We start from the raw sequence: 16,327 nt of genomic DNA, 5'->3' as shown, positions 1-16,327 counted from the left end.
GAGTCTACCATATTGTTTACATATAAATGAGAAAGTGAAGAGAAGACATGGTATCTTAACACTGGAGCAATCAATCAAATGTGTGGTATCAAAACATGTTTGTGGAGCTTGATGAATCAAAAAGTGATTATGTTACTTTTGGAGATGCATCCAAAATTCCATTCAAAGGTAATGGCAAAATCCTAATTCATTTGAAAAATAGAAGACATCAATTTATCTTGAACCTCTACTTTGTTCCTAGCATGAAAAATAATATATTAAGTCTGGGTCAACTCTTAAAAAAAGGCTATGATATTCATATGAAAAATCAAAGCCTTCGGATAAGATATAAACATGCCAATTTAATTGCTAATGTGCCTATGACAAGAAATAAAACATTTTTATTAAACATTCATAATGATATTGTAAAATGTCTTAAATCTTGTGTCAATGATTCTTCTTGGATTTGACACTTAGATTTAAACATCTTAATTTTGGTAGATTGAAATCGTTGAGCAAGAAAAATATGGTGAAATGATTGTCATTTATAGATCACTCAAATCAATTATGTGAAGGATGCCTACTAGGAAAACATGCTAAAAAAAAAATTCCAAAAGAAGCAACTAAAAAAGCAAAGAAGCCTCTAGAGCCTATTCATGCAAATGTATGTGACCCAATTCATCCAAACTCTTTGGGTAAGGATAAATGTTTTTTGCTTGTCATTGATAATTTTAGTTGAAATTTTTGCGTGTATTTTTTAAAAGAAAATCTAAAGTATATAATGCTTTTAGGAAAATACTTATTGAAAATGAAAGTGGGCAAAATATAAATGCAATGAGATCCGATAAATGAAACCAATTCACATCAAAAGAATTTGAAAAATATTATGAAATCATGGGATTCGTTAGCTTTTAACAATTCCATATTATCCATAATAAAATGGTGTAGATGAAAGAAAAAATAGAACTATTTTTTATATAACTCGAAGTATGTTAAAGAGTAAAAACACACTCAGAATTTTGGACTGAAGCAGTTGATTATGTAATTTATTTGTCAAATCATTCTCCTAGCTAGTCGAAGTGTTTGGAATAAAACACTACAACAAGCTTGGAATGGAAGAAAGCTAAATATTTCACATTTGAGAGTGTTTGGAAGCATTATATATGCTCATGAAATGGATCAAAAGCAATCAAAGTTAGATGACAAGAGAAGAAAATATATTTTCATTGATTAGGACTCAAGCTCCAAAGGTTACAAGTTATAAAATCAAACAATGAAAAGATTATCATCAGTAAAGATGACAAGTTTAATGAATCAGAAGCATGGGATTAGAGTATTCAAGAAGGTGGCTATGACACTCCTCTCTTGTATGATGAAGAAGAACAACAAAAGGAAGCTTACAAGAGATTGCTACTCCACTTTCATCACCACCTCTTTCAACTCATGAAGTTCCAACAACATCATCCCTATTGGAAAACTCAACTGAAAGGACACCATGTTTTAGAAGTCTACAAGAGATCTATGAGATAACAAAAAATCAAAATGATCTAATCCTCTTTTGTTCTTTTGCAATTTTTGAACTAATAAGTTTTAAAGAAGCAATTCAAGACCAAAGATGGAAAGATACAATAGAGGAGGAAATAAAAGCAAGGAGGAAAAATTACACATGGGAACTAAATATTAGAATTAGATTTAGATTCTAAAAGTTTGGTGAGAATATTTTATTTTGAGTGATTATTTTATTTTCTATTTTTGAGTTGTCAAGTCCTATGTAATATGTAATATTTGAATAAGAGAGTGGTAGAATACAATAAATTTTTAATGCACCCCAATTTTATCTTCTTTGTAAATGTTCATGTTTCCTATCAACCTTATTATTACTCCAACAAATTGGTATCATAGCCATATGAAAAGATGGCTAGTGGGATGTATCCATTTCAAGTTCCCCAACTCAACAAAGACGATTATGATAATTGGAGTATCAAGATTAATGCTTTGCTTGGTTCATAAGATGCATGAGAGGTTGTAGAGAAAGGCTACAAAGAATATAGGAGGAAGAAAGACAAAAAAAAAAAAACTCTCACCATCATCTATCAAGCAATGGGTAAAGGTAATTTTGAGAAGATTTCAAGTGTAATTAACTCCAAGAAAGTTTGGGAGATATTACAGAATATACATAAAGGAGTTCATAAGGTACAAAAAGTTCATCCTCAAACTGTAGAGGAGAATTTGAAGTTTTGGATATGAAAGAATCGGAATCAATCTCCCATTATTTTTCTAGAGTATTGGCTATTGTGAATTTATTAGAAAGAAATGGCGAGAATTTAAATGATACTCATGTAATTGAAAAAAAAATACTTTGATCTTTAGATTCAAAAGTTTGATTATTGAAGCCATTAAAGAATCTAAAGATTTACATTTTATGACCATTGATCAACTTATAAGATAACTGCAAGCCCATGAAGAGAGATTAACAAGGAAAAACTAAGAAAAATTAGAATAAGTTCTTCAAAGAAACCTTATATCAAAAGAAACTTAAAATAAAAAAAAAAAAAGTCACAATAATCATGGACATGGTCATGGATGTGGCAATGGACGTGGCCAAGGCAATCAAGGAAGAGGTAGCTTCAATTCATTAAACAATGAAAAAACAAGCCAAAACTCACATTCCTTAAGAGGGTGTGGAAGATAGCATAACTCAAGGCAAAAAAAAAAAAAAAATGAAAGGGAAAGGTATGATAAATTCAAAATTCAATGTTATAATTGTAACAAATATGGTTATTATACTTATGAATGTAGAAGTTCCATTAATAATATGGAAGGACAAGCCAACTATGTTAAAAAGAAATATTAAGAAGAACCTACTGCATTATTGGCATATAAAGGAGAAAGTGAAGAGAAAAACACATGGTATCTTGATACTAGAGCAAGCAATCACATCTATGGTTTAAAAAACATGTTTGTGGAGCTTGATGAATCGAAAAATGGTTATGTTACTTTTGAAGATGCATCCAAAATTCTAATCAAAGGAAAAGGTGAAATCCTAATTCATTTGAAAAATAGAAGACTTCAATTTATCTTGAATGTCTCTTAGAAAAATACTATGAAATTGATAATAAAGTACAAGTTAGATGGGATAATTGATAGGCATAAAGCTAAATTGGTTGCCAAATGATACACCCAAAGCTATGGAATTTACTATCAAGAGTTTTTTGCCCCTATGACCAAGATGAACATTATTAGAGTCATACTCTCTTTTACAATCAATCTAGATTAGCCATCAAGATAGTTTGATGTAAAGAATGTCTTTTTGCATAGTGATCTGTTAGAAGTGTACATGGATCCTTGTTCGAGGTTTACACCAAAAGGAGGCAAGGTATGCAAACGAGAAAAGGCTTTGTTGGATTCAAGCATATGCTAAGGGCATGGTTTGGCAAGTTAAGCTACTCGATGACGGGGTATGGTTTCAAGCAAGTAATGGCAGATCACATTCTGTTCTATAAGAAAGATGGTGATGACATTACTTTGATTATTGTTTATTTTGATGACATGATTGTTACAATTAGTGACTTTACAAAAATATAAAATCTTCAAAGCTATCCGGCTAAAAAATTTGAAATGACTTGGTGCTCTAAAATACTTCTTGGGCATTGAAGTGCCTCAATCCAAGTATGGACTTTTCCTCTCACCACGGAAGTATACATTACATCTCTTGGTTGAAATTGGTAACTCCATTTTCGAACCTGTGGACAATCTCATTGTGATAAATCAGGCTATGTCCATCTATCTTAGTTGAATATTCCAACGTACAAAGAAATATATCAAGGACTAGTGAGAAAATTAATCTATTTAACCCATACTAGATCTGAATTGTCATATGAAATTAGTGTTATAATTCAATTCATACATAATCCAAGTGACTGAGATATGAATGTAGTAAATCATATCCTGGCCTATCTAAAGTTCTCTCCAAGCAAAGGTATTATATCCTCCAAACAAAGGCATCTAGTTATTAAAGGTTACATAGTTGGATCCAGATTGAATAGAAAGTATACTTCAGGGTATGTGTCATTTGCAGGAGGAAATTTAGTGACCTGGAGGAGTACGAAACAAAATGAGGTCTCATTGTCTAATACAAAAGTTGAATACCATGTGCTCTATCATGCAACTACAGAACTTACTTGGCTAAGAATTCTCTTAAGCGAGCTTGGGTTTGATTCAAAGAAACCTATGGTGCTTTTTTTTTATAAAGCAAAAACTATTAAGATTGCAAATAATTCGATACAACACAATCAAACTAAGCATATCAAACTTGATAGGAGTTATATAAAGGATAACCTAGATTCTAGCATAATAAAGGTTCCCTATATCAAGAGTGCAGATCAGTTGGCAACTATGATGACCCATGTCGTTGCTAGTGGTCCATTCTATGCATCATTATCCAAGTTAAGCATGTGCAATATCTATGCATCAACTTGAGGGAGAGAGTCAACATATAAGTTACAACTATGATGATTTATTATACAACTGTGATTTATTACACAATTGTGTTTGATTATACATTGTGTTTTATCCAATTGTATATTATTCTGTATAGTTGTCTATTATTCTACATAGTTGGATATTCTAAAATACCCTTCTGTACCCTATATAAATACCCTTGATATATATGAAAATTTTATTTAACAATTTATCAAGTTATTCGTATGAAAAAATCACCCCTCTCAATAAGAGATTAACATGTCAATTTCATTGCTAATGTGCCCATGACAAAAAAAATAGAATGTTTTTGTTAAACATTCAAAATGATGTTGTAAAATGCCTTAAATCTTGTGTCAATGATTCCTCTTAGATTTAGCATTTAAGATTTGGACATCTTAATTTTAGTGAATTGAAATTGTTGAGTAAGAAAAATTCGGTGAGATGATTGCCTTCTATCGATCACCTGGATCAATTATGTGAAAAATGTCTAGTTGTAAAACAAACTCGAAAATTTTTTCCAAAAGAAGTAACTACAACAGCTAAGAAGCCTCTAGAGCTTATTCATTGGGATGTATATGGCTCAATTCATCCAAACTCTTTTAGTAAGAATAAGTATTTTTTTATTAATTGTTTTAATAGAAAAACTTAGGTGTATTTTTTGAAGGAAAATATGAAGTATTTAGTGCTTTTAAGAAATTTAAAACACTTATTGAAACTAAAAGTGGCCAAAATATAAAGGCAATGAGATTCGATAAAAGAGTCTGAAAAATGGGTATTGCTTAAATACCACTTGAATAATAACCGAAAGTTCAATAGGGAACACCTAGACAAGGGGTGAATGGATGATTTTAAAATTGTTAAACAATATTGGTTAATTATAATCAACTTTTCTTATCCCAAGATTGTAGACCCTCCATTTTGTCTTCCTAGCACATGTCATATTAGGTATTTATTCGATACTTTACAGCAATTCCCTGGTGGCCCATTACTACTCATGTAGCCTATCTTTTCTGAGCCACCTTGGGGACTTTGGTTGAGGGATTTATCTAATTCCATTGTGACTCTTGGTAGCCTTAATTTAGACTTAGGCCAGTTTAGATACACTTGGCCCATTAGGCACCACTTTAGGCCCACTTAGACATCCTAGGCCCATTTAGGCACCCTAGGCCCATTTAGATACACTAGGCTCACTTAGGCATCCTAGACCCATTTAGGCACCCTAGGCCCACTTAGGCACCATACGCTCACTTAGGCACCTTAGGCCCACTTAGGCACCATACGCTCACTTAAGCCCACTTAGGCACCCTAAGCTCACTTAGGTACCTTAGGCCCACTTAGGCACCACCCTAGGCCCACTTAAGCATTCTAAGCCCATTTAGGCATACTTGGCCCATTAGGCACCACCCTAGGCCCACTTAGAAACCTTAAGCCCACTTAGGCACCTTAGGCCCACTTAGGCATCCTAGGCCCATTTAGGCACCCTAGGCCCATTTAGGCACACTTGGCCCATTAGGCACCACCCTAGGCCCACTTAGGCACCGTAGGCCCACTTAGGCACCCTAAGCCCATTTAAGCACCTTAGGCCCATTTAGATCATTTTTTACATGAATGTATGGTTTACATGGCTTGCATGGTTGCATAGCTTGTATGGCTTGCATGTGCTTGATTTTGTTTTTGTTTTTATCTCTCTCTATTTATTAGTTTTATTCATTTATTTACTTATTTTTAGAAAATTGCATGAGCTTAATAATCATATTCATTTCGTTTTTATTTATCTATTTATTAATTTATTTTGATAGAGAGTTGTTTGAGTTGATAATTCATTTTAGTTTTGCATGTGATCTATAATTCTAATTTCACTTAAAATTACATATTTTGGATTTTTAATTCTTAGTTACATGTTTCTTTTTTTTTATTGTTCTAATCCTTAGTTTTCTTTTATTTGTAGTTTTATTTTCCTTTTACTTTTTTTATTATTTGTTTTGCATGGGATTCCACGTGCTCCATATAAGGAAGAGAGTGAGGTGGTGATTGGAGAGGAAGGAATAGAGAAAAGGAAAACTCACAAAAAAAAAGAGGGAACACGCATGGGAGAGAAAAATGAATGTGGTAATCTGAGAAAGGGAGAGAAAGACACCATTAGAGAAGGGAAATTGTGACGGTTGGTGATTTGAATGAGAGATATGGAGAAGGAAAAGAAGATGTGATCTAAAAAATAGAGAAAAAGACCATAAGGAAAGGGAAATTAGGATAGTCGACTGGTGATTGGAGAGAGAAAAGGAAAACTCAACCAAAAAATGGAGGAAAAGACCATTGGAAAGGAAAAAAAATTGAGAGCCGCATGAAAAAAGAAAGGTTGAAATAGCACAAATTCAAAAAGAAAAGAGGGATCAGTCCGGTGAGGATTATGGGTGATCTGAAAGGAGAAGAGGAAACCTTTCCTGTTATATCTTCCATCATTGTGGTTGGAGAGGAGTCTGATTAAGTTATTGAGAAAATATTAAGGAAAAAGAAAAAGAAAGGAAGATGGACGATTGAAAGGGGATCGTTGGCCGCATCGTTTTGGAAGTGGGAGTAGGTGCAGCCACACTATTTAGACTAGGGGAAAGTTTGGTATTTCGGGTTGAGGAGGAGGTGCAGCCGTACTTGGTTTTGGAAGAAGTACAGCCACACCTTTGAGAAGATTTTTAGCACGTGGAGAATGTGAGAAAGCACTCAGCCAGATAAGGGAATGATGCACCATTGAGGAGGTTGATTGTTGCACCAAAGCAAGGAAATGAGAGAGGTGATAGAAAGGTTTTTTCTTCTGTCATTGGAGGTGGGGAAGAAAAACAGAGACGCACCATTGAGGGGATCAACAGCCGCACCAAGTGAAGGAAAGAAGGAAATGAGGAAAGCACTCAGCAGGAAAGGAAAAGAGAGTGCACCATTGAGAAGCAAGATCAGCAACCGTACCAAGAGAAAAAATGAGAGAGGTGGTCTGAAATGTGGGTTTTTTGTCAATAGCGGGGTGCAAGGTGCAACTACACCATTGGAAGGCAAGAACAGTTGTAGCCGCACCCTTAAAGAGGAGTAAAATCATTTCTTCTAGAGGTGCAAGGTGCAGTTGTACCATTGGAAAGCGAGAATAGGTGCAGTCGCACCCTTAAGGAAGAGCAAAATCATTTCTTCTGGAGGTGCAAGGTGCAGTCGCACCATTGGAAAGCAAGAACAAGTGCAGTCGCGCCCTTAAGGAGGAGCAAAATCATTTCTTATGAAGGTGCAAGGTGCAGCAGCACCGTTGGAAAGCAAGAACAGGTGCAGTCGCACCCTTAAGGATGAGCAAAATCATTTCTTCTGGAGGTGCAAGGTGCAACCGCACCCTTGAGGGAATTTCCTGAACAGCTGCACCATTGAAAGACAAGAGAAGAACCAGCTACACACATCCAAATTTGTTCCAATAGCATCACATTCGGCTAGCACCAAGCACAATAGCCGGTGTTCATTTGCTTGCTCTTCACCGCATCAGTCGCACACATTCGGAGTATTTCGATAGCATCATAGTTGACTCACTTCTTTGATCTCCACGGGAAGCACCTTTGTCCAGAACTACAATTGAAAGGCTACCAGAATCGATAAGTGAGCTCTACAATTTACAAGCCTTAATATTGTGTGAATGTGGTTCTCTTGCAATGTTACCTAAGAGCATCGGGAATTTGGTTGATCTTCGACATTTGGATATTACCAATGCAGTGAAATTAGAAAAGATGCCTCCACATATGGGTAACTTGGTTAATTTGCAAACACTATAAAAATTTATCGTGGAGAAAAATAATAGCTCATCAACTATAAAAGAATTGAAGAAGTTGTCGAATATTAGAGGGACACTTTCCATTTCGGGGTTGCATAATGTGGTGGATGCTCAAGATGCAATGGATGTGGATTTGAAGGGGAAGCATAACATTAAAGATTTAACAATGGAATGGGGCAATGATTTTGATGATACTTGCAATGAACAGAATGAAATGCAAGTTTTGGAGTTGCTTCAACCCCATAAAAATCTGGAAAAACTCACCATCTCATTTTATGGTGGAGGAATATTCCCAAGTTGGATGAGGAACCCTTCATTCTCACTGATGGTGCAGTTGTGTCTCAAAGGTTGCAGAAACTGCACACTGTTACCATCTCTTGGGCAATTGTCCTCGCTCAAAAACTTGCACATTGAAGGAATGAGTGGAATAAAAAATATAGATGTTCAGTTTTACGGGCAGAATGTGGAGTCTTTTCAATCGTTGGAGTCTCTAACCTTTTCGGATATGCCAGAGTGGGAAGAATGGCATTCTCCCAGTTTCATTGATGAAGAAAGATTATTTCCTCGCCTCCGTGAGCTTATGATGACGCGATGTCCAAAATTGGCTGGGAAGTTACCCAGTTCGTTAAGTTCCTCGTAAAGCTAGAGATAGTGGAATGTTCGAAGTTGATTCCTCCGCTTCCAAAAGTTTTATTTCTCCATGAATTAAAATTAAAAGCATGTAACGAAGTAGTGTTGGGCAGAATTGCAGTTGATTTCAACTCCCTTGCAGCGTTAGAAATTGGAGATTGCAAAGAGGTGAGATGGTTGAGATTAGAATAGCTCGGCGGGCTGAAGCGTTTAAAGGTGTGTGGATGTGATGGACTCGTATCCTTGGAGGAGCCAGCTCTACCATGCAGTCTTGAATATCTGGAAATAGAAGGGTGTGAAAATCTTGAGAAGCTGCCAAATGAATTGCAAAGTCTCAGGTCAGCAACTGAGTTAGTAATCCGAAAGTGTCCGAAGCTTATGAACATTCTGGAGAAAGGGTGGCCGCCCATGCTAAGGGAACTTGAAGTGGCTAATTGTGAGGGTATCAAGGCACTACCAGGTGATTGGATGATGATGAGGATGGATGGTGACAACACCAACTCCTCATGTGTCCTTGAAAGAGTGGAAATTAGGAGGTGTCCATCTCTCCTTTTCTTTCCAACAGGTGAATTACCCACCTCAGTTAAACAACTGATAATTCGAGATTGTGAAAATGTCAAGTCCCTACCGGAGGGTATCATGCGCAATTGCAATCTCGAGCAGTTGAATATCGAGGGATGTTCATCTCTGACCTCATTTCCAAGTGGTGAGTTACCCTCCACCCTTAAGCACCTCGTCATTTGGAATTGTAGGAATCTGGAATTGCTGCCGGATCACATGCCCAACCTCACATTTCTTATTATTAAGGGATGTAAGGGTCTCAAACATCATCACTTGCAAAACCTCACTTCTCTTGAACATCTGTATATAATTGGATATCCGAGTCTAGAGTCATTTCCGGAAGGGGGTTTGGGTTTCACCCCCAACTTGAGAGTTGTTAAAATTGTCAATTGTGGGAAGCTGAGGACGCCTCTGTCAGAGTGGGGACTCAACAGGCTCCTCTCTCTCAAAGAAGTCGTCATTGCTCCAGGTGGATATCAAAATGTGGTTTCATTTTCACATGGTCATGATGACTGCCACCTTCGTCTTCCTACATCTCTCACCACTCTGAGCATTGGAAAATTCCAGAAACTGGAATCCATGGTCTCCCTGCCTCTCCCGGACCTCGTCTCCCTTAAACTTCTTTATATCTCGGATTGTCCAAAGCTCCAGCAGTTTTTGCCGAAGGAAGGGCTACCAGCAACACTCGGACGGCTTCAGATCCGGGTTTGTCCTATCATAGAAAAGAGGTGCTTAAAGGGCAGAGGAGAAGATTGGCCCCACGTTGCCCACATCCCCGCCATTGATATAGGCGACAATTGAGACCTTCACTCAATTTTCTCTCTGCAAAACAAATGAGAGCAGGCGTTATTCAACCAGGTCCTTCCCATTCTCAACACTCAACAAAAAATCTTACTCTTTCAATTTCTAATTATAAATGTCTCCGCATATAATTTTCCTGCAATAATACCTTTTTATTCTTTAATTTATTCTTTCACTTAGTTTTATTTATTTATTTATTTATTTGAACTTTGACTGGGAGATGCTTTCGACAGAATTTACAGGCATTATGGACCACAATTATTCATTCAACTTGAATTTCAATTTCCTGTATAATTGGAACACAACTAATAAATACTAATACAAAAATGCTAAATCTTATCATTTTTTCACTCATTAGACATGTACTCAAAGTAAAATATTTTTTTGCTTTTAATCTATTCATGATGACACCATATTTGTTTCTTCTTTGGAATTTATAGGTCTGTCCAATTGAATTTGGACTTCATGTTGGAGACTCTAAGTTTGGAGTGAATCTTGTGTGGGCACTTGCTATTTCTCGGTTGTTTTTCTTCTTTACAAAGCAATGTTTATAGTGCGATGAGTGAATCAAGGGTAACCCAATGAGAATAAGGTGGGCTACTTTTCATTGGTTTATTTTATATATTTAATTAGTTTTGTTTTACTTTTTCCATGATGATCATCCAAAGTTTCATCATTATGACTTGAGCTATTTTCTTGAAAACTCGTTGCAGAAAGAGCTATTGCAGTAGCCTTATGCTGCTGATGCTATAGTTTACCATCGAAGCTAAGAAGTCTTGTGCTAAGTGATTGTATCCGAAGAAACCACCTAGTGGAATGATTTTGTTTCTGGGATTTGATGGAAGCTGATGACTATTTAGTTATTGTTCACACTTCTGTGAATATCCAGAAAGTCACACATTTTGGCCATTCATCTGATTTTGACTTTGTTTGCTCTATTTTGAATACTTGAGAAGGCTACACAGCAGTGGTAGTTCTCCTAAATACTGAGAGATCAAGTTTTGTTCACTTTTGATGTTGCTCGAGAGAGTTGAGTTACAATTGAATTTTGAAAATCTTCAAGATTCTGGTTGCAAGTAAATAGAGTTGTTTTAAGGGAAGTTATATGTTACAAATCGGTACCTTAAAGCGTCTCACAGTCGGGTCTTTAGCAATGGGAAGTTTAATTGGGTGCCTCTGTAGACTCTTGCATCTTATTGAGGCCCATATATGATGACAAGTACATGTAAAAGTAGAGTCATCCATTCCCTCTCTTGTATGTAATCAGGTATATTATTGGCAATGTACAACTCTTACCTTTTTCAATATTAAAGTAATTCTCTGCAGTACATCGGTACATGTAGGATTATCAGAAGGAAATAATCTCCTAAGAAAAACATAATTGTTAATTACTCATGTATGTGGTGTGTTTTTCAATTTGGCTAATAAAATGACATTGCTATTTCCTAATTCAATTTCATTTAAGCTTCAGTCCTTTTTATGCAGTTTGCAGGCTGGTACAAGGCAGTAGGTTCAAGGACTAAAGGATCTCCCATGTTCGCAGCTCTCTTGAAGCGTTATAGGTTGAGAAGGATCCTAGGTTTTGACATTCCTTAATTTATAGAGGAAGACCGAAAGACAATCTTAAATATAGGTGCTTTCAAGAGAAAGGAGAAGATTGTAGCGATGATGACCACATCCCCTATGTATGCATTAAGAATCCTTGTTTCTCTTCATGGAAGTCTAAGCAGAGATGATCTCATAGCATATAATTCTTACCTTATTTGGTATGAAACTTGCCACTTCTTTCATATTCATTGAATCCCCTACTGTACATGAAAGTTGAAAAAGAGGAAAAGATGGAACCCAGGGCATCTTTTTCACTTTTGTATTGAATCTTGGGCAAGATTTGTTTATTGGAAATATATATTAATTTATGTTTCATCCTGCCAATATCTTCTATATCCCCTACGAGGAAACTACTAGCATCCTTGATGATAAAGTTTATTTATTTATTTATTTATTCAGATTTTGAAATTTATCTGCTTGCATTTGATGATAAGGAATGCTTTCTAATTGACTTTGTCTTGTATGTTAATATTGCAGGAATCCTATCTTATGTTATTATCAAAATTGAGAAAGATTTTTCCATCGACTTGAAAATGTGGCTTGCAGAAAGGGAGGTGGGCAGTGTTGATTTTCTCAAACTTTTGAATTAATCATGTTATGCAGCATTCTGACAAATTTTGTAGTGCTCTCCAACTATTTTCAATGTATTGTTTTTCATATTATCTATTTAGGATTAATTACATCACTTTATTCCATTTTCTTGTATCTTGAAGGCTATGGATCAAGGACTCGCTAAAGTTTTTTATTTGTTATAAGAGAAGGTGTTTGCTTGCTCTTGTTCTTTTGAAATAAATTTTCTTTGAAATGATAGTTTACTCAGTCATCATTAAAGAATCCTATTTCTCTTCACATAAATATTTTCCCTTCTTATATTCACCGTTTAGAACACACACGTCCTATCTTATCTATTATGCCACTTCTTACTTTTCATGTTCATCAAATTCTCCCATGTAACTTTAGGATGAAAAGGGGAAAAATAGGAAGGTCGAAGAAGTTCAAAATTTCCTAACCATGGGCTCAAGAAGTTATTCCAGGTAAATTCTTTCGTACACGATTAATTTCCTTCACATGTTTCCAATGCATTTAATCTCAACAAGCATCCTTATGGAAACCATCTTTGTATGAGCTTCCCTTTTTTCCAACTAAATATGTGTGCAACTCCTACTAAACTAATAACAGTGTATAACCTTTTTTTTTTTTTTTTATGGCCTTTTTCAAGTAATTGTGAACATTATTTGCAAAGTAATCTGTCCATGATATTAAATTTTCAAGTAACTAATAGATAATGCTAAATTTTTAAATCACCCCGTCTCTACTCTCTAGGCTAAAAAGCTTGTTTTTGATGTAATATATCTCTATTAGTGTCTTATTCTCATCTTATCTCATCTTCTCATTACATTTTTCTTTCAACTATTTGACAAAAGGGTGGGTTTTCAAAATAGTATGGGATTGGCATTCTCTTTATACGGAACGAATGGCCTTCCTATAAGGTTTTATTCCCTTTTTGATCTCCTACAACATGCAAATAATAAAATTATATGGACTAGATTCTTTGCCTTCATTCTGCATCCTTTCGTTTTTAATGTTTTCATACTTCATCATTCCCTCTATATTTTGTTCATCGTTAATAGACAATGAACAAACGGTTTTTATCAACAAATTTTTCCTAGTTATGACAAAATAACTTTTTTCTTTTTAAATTTAATAATGTACTAGAATTTACTATCACAGTTAACGACTTCGTCTTTTTTCTCCTGAACATGCAGGTTTGTCAAAAGAACGGATTACCTTTTTTTGCACAGGGTCTCAAGAATTGCACCTTGATATTCTTTTCCAGGGGAAGACTAATAAAATGGTTTTATGGCTTGAAAGTTGAAATTTAGTGTTCTCTTCTAAACCATGTATGCATGTGCATTTATATTGAATACATGTGTTGCTGATATATATATATATATATATCTTTAGTTATCAATCTCCAAAATTTCTACTTTCGATGTTCTGATTCACATTCTCACAAAAAAAAAAAAACAAAAAAAAACAAAAAACAAAAAAACAAAACAAGAAAAATCAATTTTTGAATTGAACATGGTGTTTTGGTGATGTGCACTCCCTATTCATATTTGAGAGATCATATGGCAGCAATTTTTGAAAATGCTGCTTGTGTGAATCTGTTTTTTCTTTTCTTTTTATGTTGTAGGCCATGACTGAAGTGAAGCCATATATATGGAGTATGCCATTGAGGATGGATGAGGGATGGAATACAATCCAATCAAATCTTGCTGATTTTACCAGAAGAGCATATGGAATAGACTATGTTGAGACATTGTTAGTCCAGGTTGATGCAAATTGCCAGCTGAGAAGAATTTATTTCTCTGACCCCCTTTGCTCGGAAGAACTCCCACCAGAATTCAAACTGTATCTCCCAATGCAGGTACCATAGCCAATCACCTGCTCAAATAACTATAAAATTGGATTCTACTTGCTTCTCATTTGCTGTCAATAACCATAAATCACTTTTGTTGCAGAAAGCATGATGGGGTTCGTGGCACAGTAAGCTAAGGGACTTGTGCTGCCCATGTTTTCAGAACACAGTATCTTCAAAATTCGGAATGTGTTTTTTCACCAAGGGATGCCATTTAATCCTGCTGAGATGAACACCATCGTTTCTACTTGCTTGATACTTGTTTAAAATATATCTTATTTCGTCAACCCCATTTTGTGGGTGGAATGGGGATTTCATAATTTGAGTATTTATATTTCATACTGTAATTTTTGTGGTCACAATTCAATGGATGTGCTGTTGTAGTGGTGAAACTTCTTCATAACACAAGGCTGTGTTTTGAGCAAGGAATCAAATGATTATTTTTATGCATGGTGAAACTTCTTTTTTGTTTGCTAAATTTCCAAGTTTAATTCATCAGTGAACGTGATCTGCAACCACTTGGATGATCTACAAAGATCTTGGCAGCTGTTAGAAGGCACCAATTTTATATAAGTTTGGAATTAATGTTACAAAGAAATGTTCCTAAAAAATTGCATTTATCAGTGATATAATGCTTACTGCCTTGTTTAGTAAAGAGAGATAAACAGCTAGCACTGTAATTTTGGCTTTGGGTCAACTACTAAGGCCAGTCCCGAAAGCCGGTCCTGCATGTCTCAGCCAACTGCATCTAAATCAACCTCTGCATCTGTCTCCCCATCTATCATTCCAGCCTCAGCTTCAGCATCTGCTTCTGACTGCCCTGCCTCCTGACCTGCATCGGTGTCAGAGCTTTGCTTCTGATTTTCATCTGCTGTTGGAGTTGTGGCTGTGACATCAGTGTCCATTGGTGCTGCTGAGGCTTCAAGATCAACTCTGGTTCCCTCCCCATCAATCTCACTCGCAGGTGTTGCGATCTTGCAATAACAATAAAACAAAACATCTAAAAACCACCAGAAAGGCAAAAAATGACCATACAAACTTTCAATCCCGGAGGTCATTTTTTTATAAGGCAATACACTACTTATACAGAATCCACTTCAATTTCTGAAAATTGATGCATATAGCCTCTTAAAACAAAATTCTAGCAGCTAAATTTTAGAAAAGGTGGCCAACTGTATTCTTACAAGTTATAATTCAAGAAGGGCAGATAATACAGGAGGAAGCAGAGGAGCATCTGCCAGCTTCTTAAACTTCAATGTTTTCTAAAGAAAAAAATAATAATTTAGCACATAAGTTAAACCGATGTTTTAGAGGGATATAAAGGCTTTAGATGTCCCATTAGTAATAAAGGTTGACACTCCATAATTCAAGGCAGGCTTAACTCATAAAACTAACATTCCTTCAAGGGTTGAACTTGTACCTTTCCTATCTTAAACTCTCAAAACTTACCAAATCAAAATAGGCATCAAATGTGTGATTTCACCCTTCATCCATGCATTTCAGTCTTGTTTCATACTGCTCAGTTTCTACTAAGTTTAGCCAGTAATGTGACTTGACTTGTGTTTAACACAAGACCAATCAAGACCTTCGGCAGAAGATTTTCATAGTACAAGCTCCAAATATTGTTCTTTGACCTTAGGCCTACATGATATTGGCTGGCTGAGAAAGTATCAAAAATTCAATATATTCAGAATGAAGTGACTCAATTTGGCCAAGAGGATCCTCAGCCCCAGTGAAAGATCAATGTAGGGCCCCTGGCTTGTTATTAAGGGCACTACAAAGGCAGAGGTGATAAGCTTTTTTCAAATTACGATTAAAAAACAGTACTGTAAAATCATGTTAGCTTCACAATCAACTTTTCAGGAATGATTAAAATACATTGGAAAGCTTAATACTGCCAAAAATACCTGGTTTTCCTCTGCTTTTTGTGCAGCACCTTTTGTTTCTTCTTTTTTAGCTCGTTTAGACCTGTCACTTGGTTTAGCTTGATATTTGGACCGGACATCTGAAGGCAAAAGTTCCAGAGGCACAACCCCTTCAATTCCATACTCAGT

At 35.7% G+C, this 16,327-nt stretch overlaps 1 protein-coding gene and 1 long non-coding RNA gene across 4 annotated transcripts in view; one reads left to right on the top strand and one right to left on the bottom strand.

Annotated features, from left to right (window-relative positions):
• Positions 1 to 10,011: 10,011 nt before the first annotated feature.
• LOC117929292 lies at positions 10,012 to 14,726 on the top strand. 3 transcript variants are annotated; one of them, XR_004653728.1, is made up of 6 exons: positions 10,012 to 10,300; positions 10,684 to 10,835; positions 12,565 to 12,612; positions 12,812 to 12,885; positions 14,049 to 14,282; positions 14,377 to 14,726. It is a non-coding gene; the product is annotated as an uncharacterized LOC117929292 (long non-coding RNA). The 3 variants fall into 3 exon arrangements; XR_004653729.1 differs by lacking the exons at positions 12,565 to 12,612; positions 12,812 to 12,885; XR_004653730.1 differs by lacking the exons at positions 10,012 to 10,300; positions 10,684 to 10,835; positions 12,565 to 12,612 and adding an exon at positions 12,266 to 12,405.
• An 86-nt stretch (positions 14,727 to 14,812) lies between these two features.
• The window catches only part of LOC117928315 (THO complex subunit 1-like), a 1,645-nt gene continuing 130 nt past the window's right edge, over positions 14,813 to 16,327 (bottom strand). Inside the window, exons 2-3 of the mRNA XM_034848218.1 lie at positions 16,181 to 16,321; positions 14,813 to 15,247 (exon numbers count right to left, since the gene is read on the bottom strand). Of these exons, the coding sequence (XP_034704109.1) occupies positions 15,008 to 15,247; positions 16,181 to 16,321 (381 nt within the window). The 3' untranslated portion in view covers positions 14,813 to 15,007. The remainder of the gene's footprint in view (positions 15,248 to 16,180; positions 16,322 to 16,327) is intronic.

Source organism: Vitis riparia, chromosome 13, assembly GCF_004353265.1.
Source record: "Vitis riparia cultivar Riparia Gloire de Montpellier isolate 1030 chromosome 13, EGFV_Vit.rip_1.0, whole genome shotgun sequence".
NCBI lineage: Eukaryota > Viridiplantae > Streptophyta > Magnoliopsida > Vitales > Vitaceae > Vitis > Vitis riparia.
The sequence above is the reverse complement of the archived record's forward strand: the minus strand, read 5'-3'. Positions and strand labels throughout refer to the sequence as shown.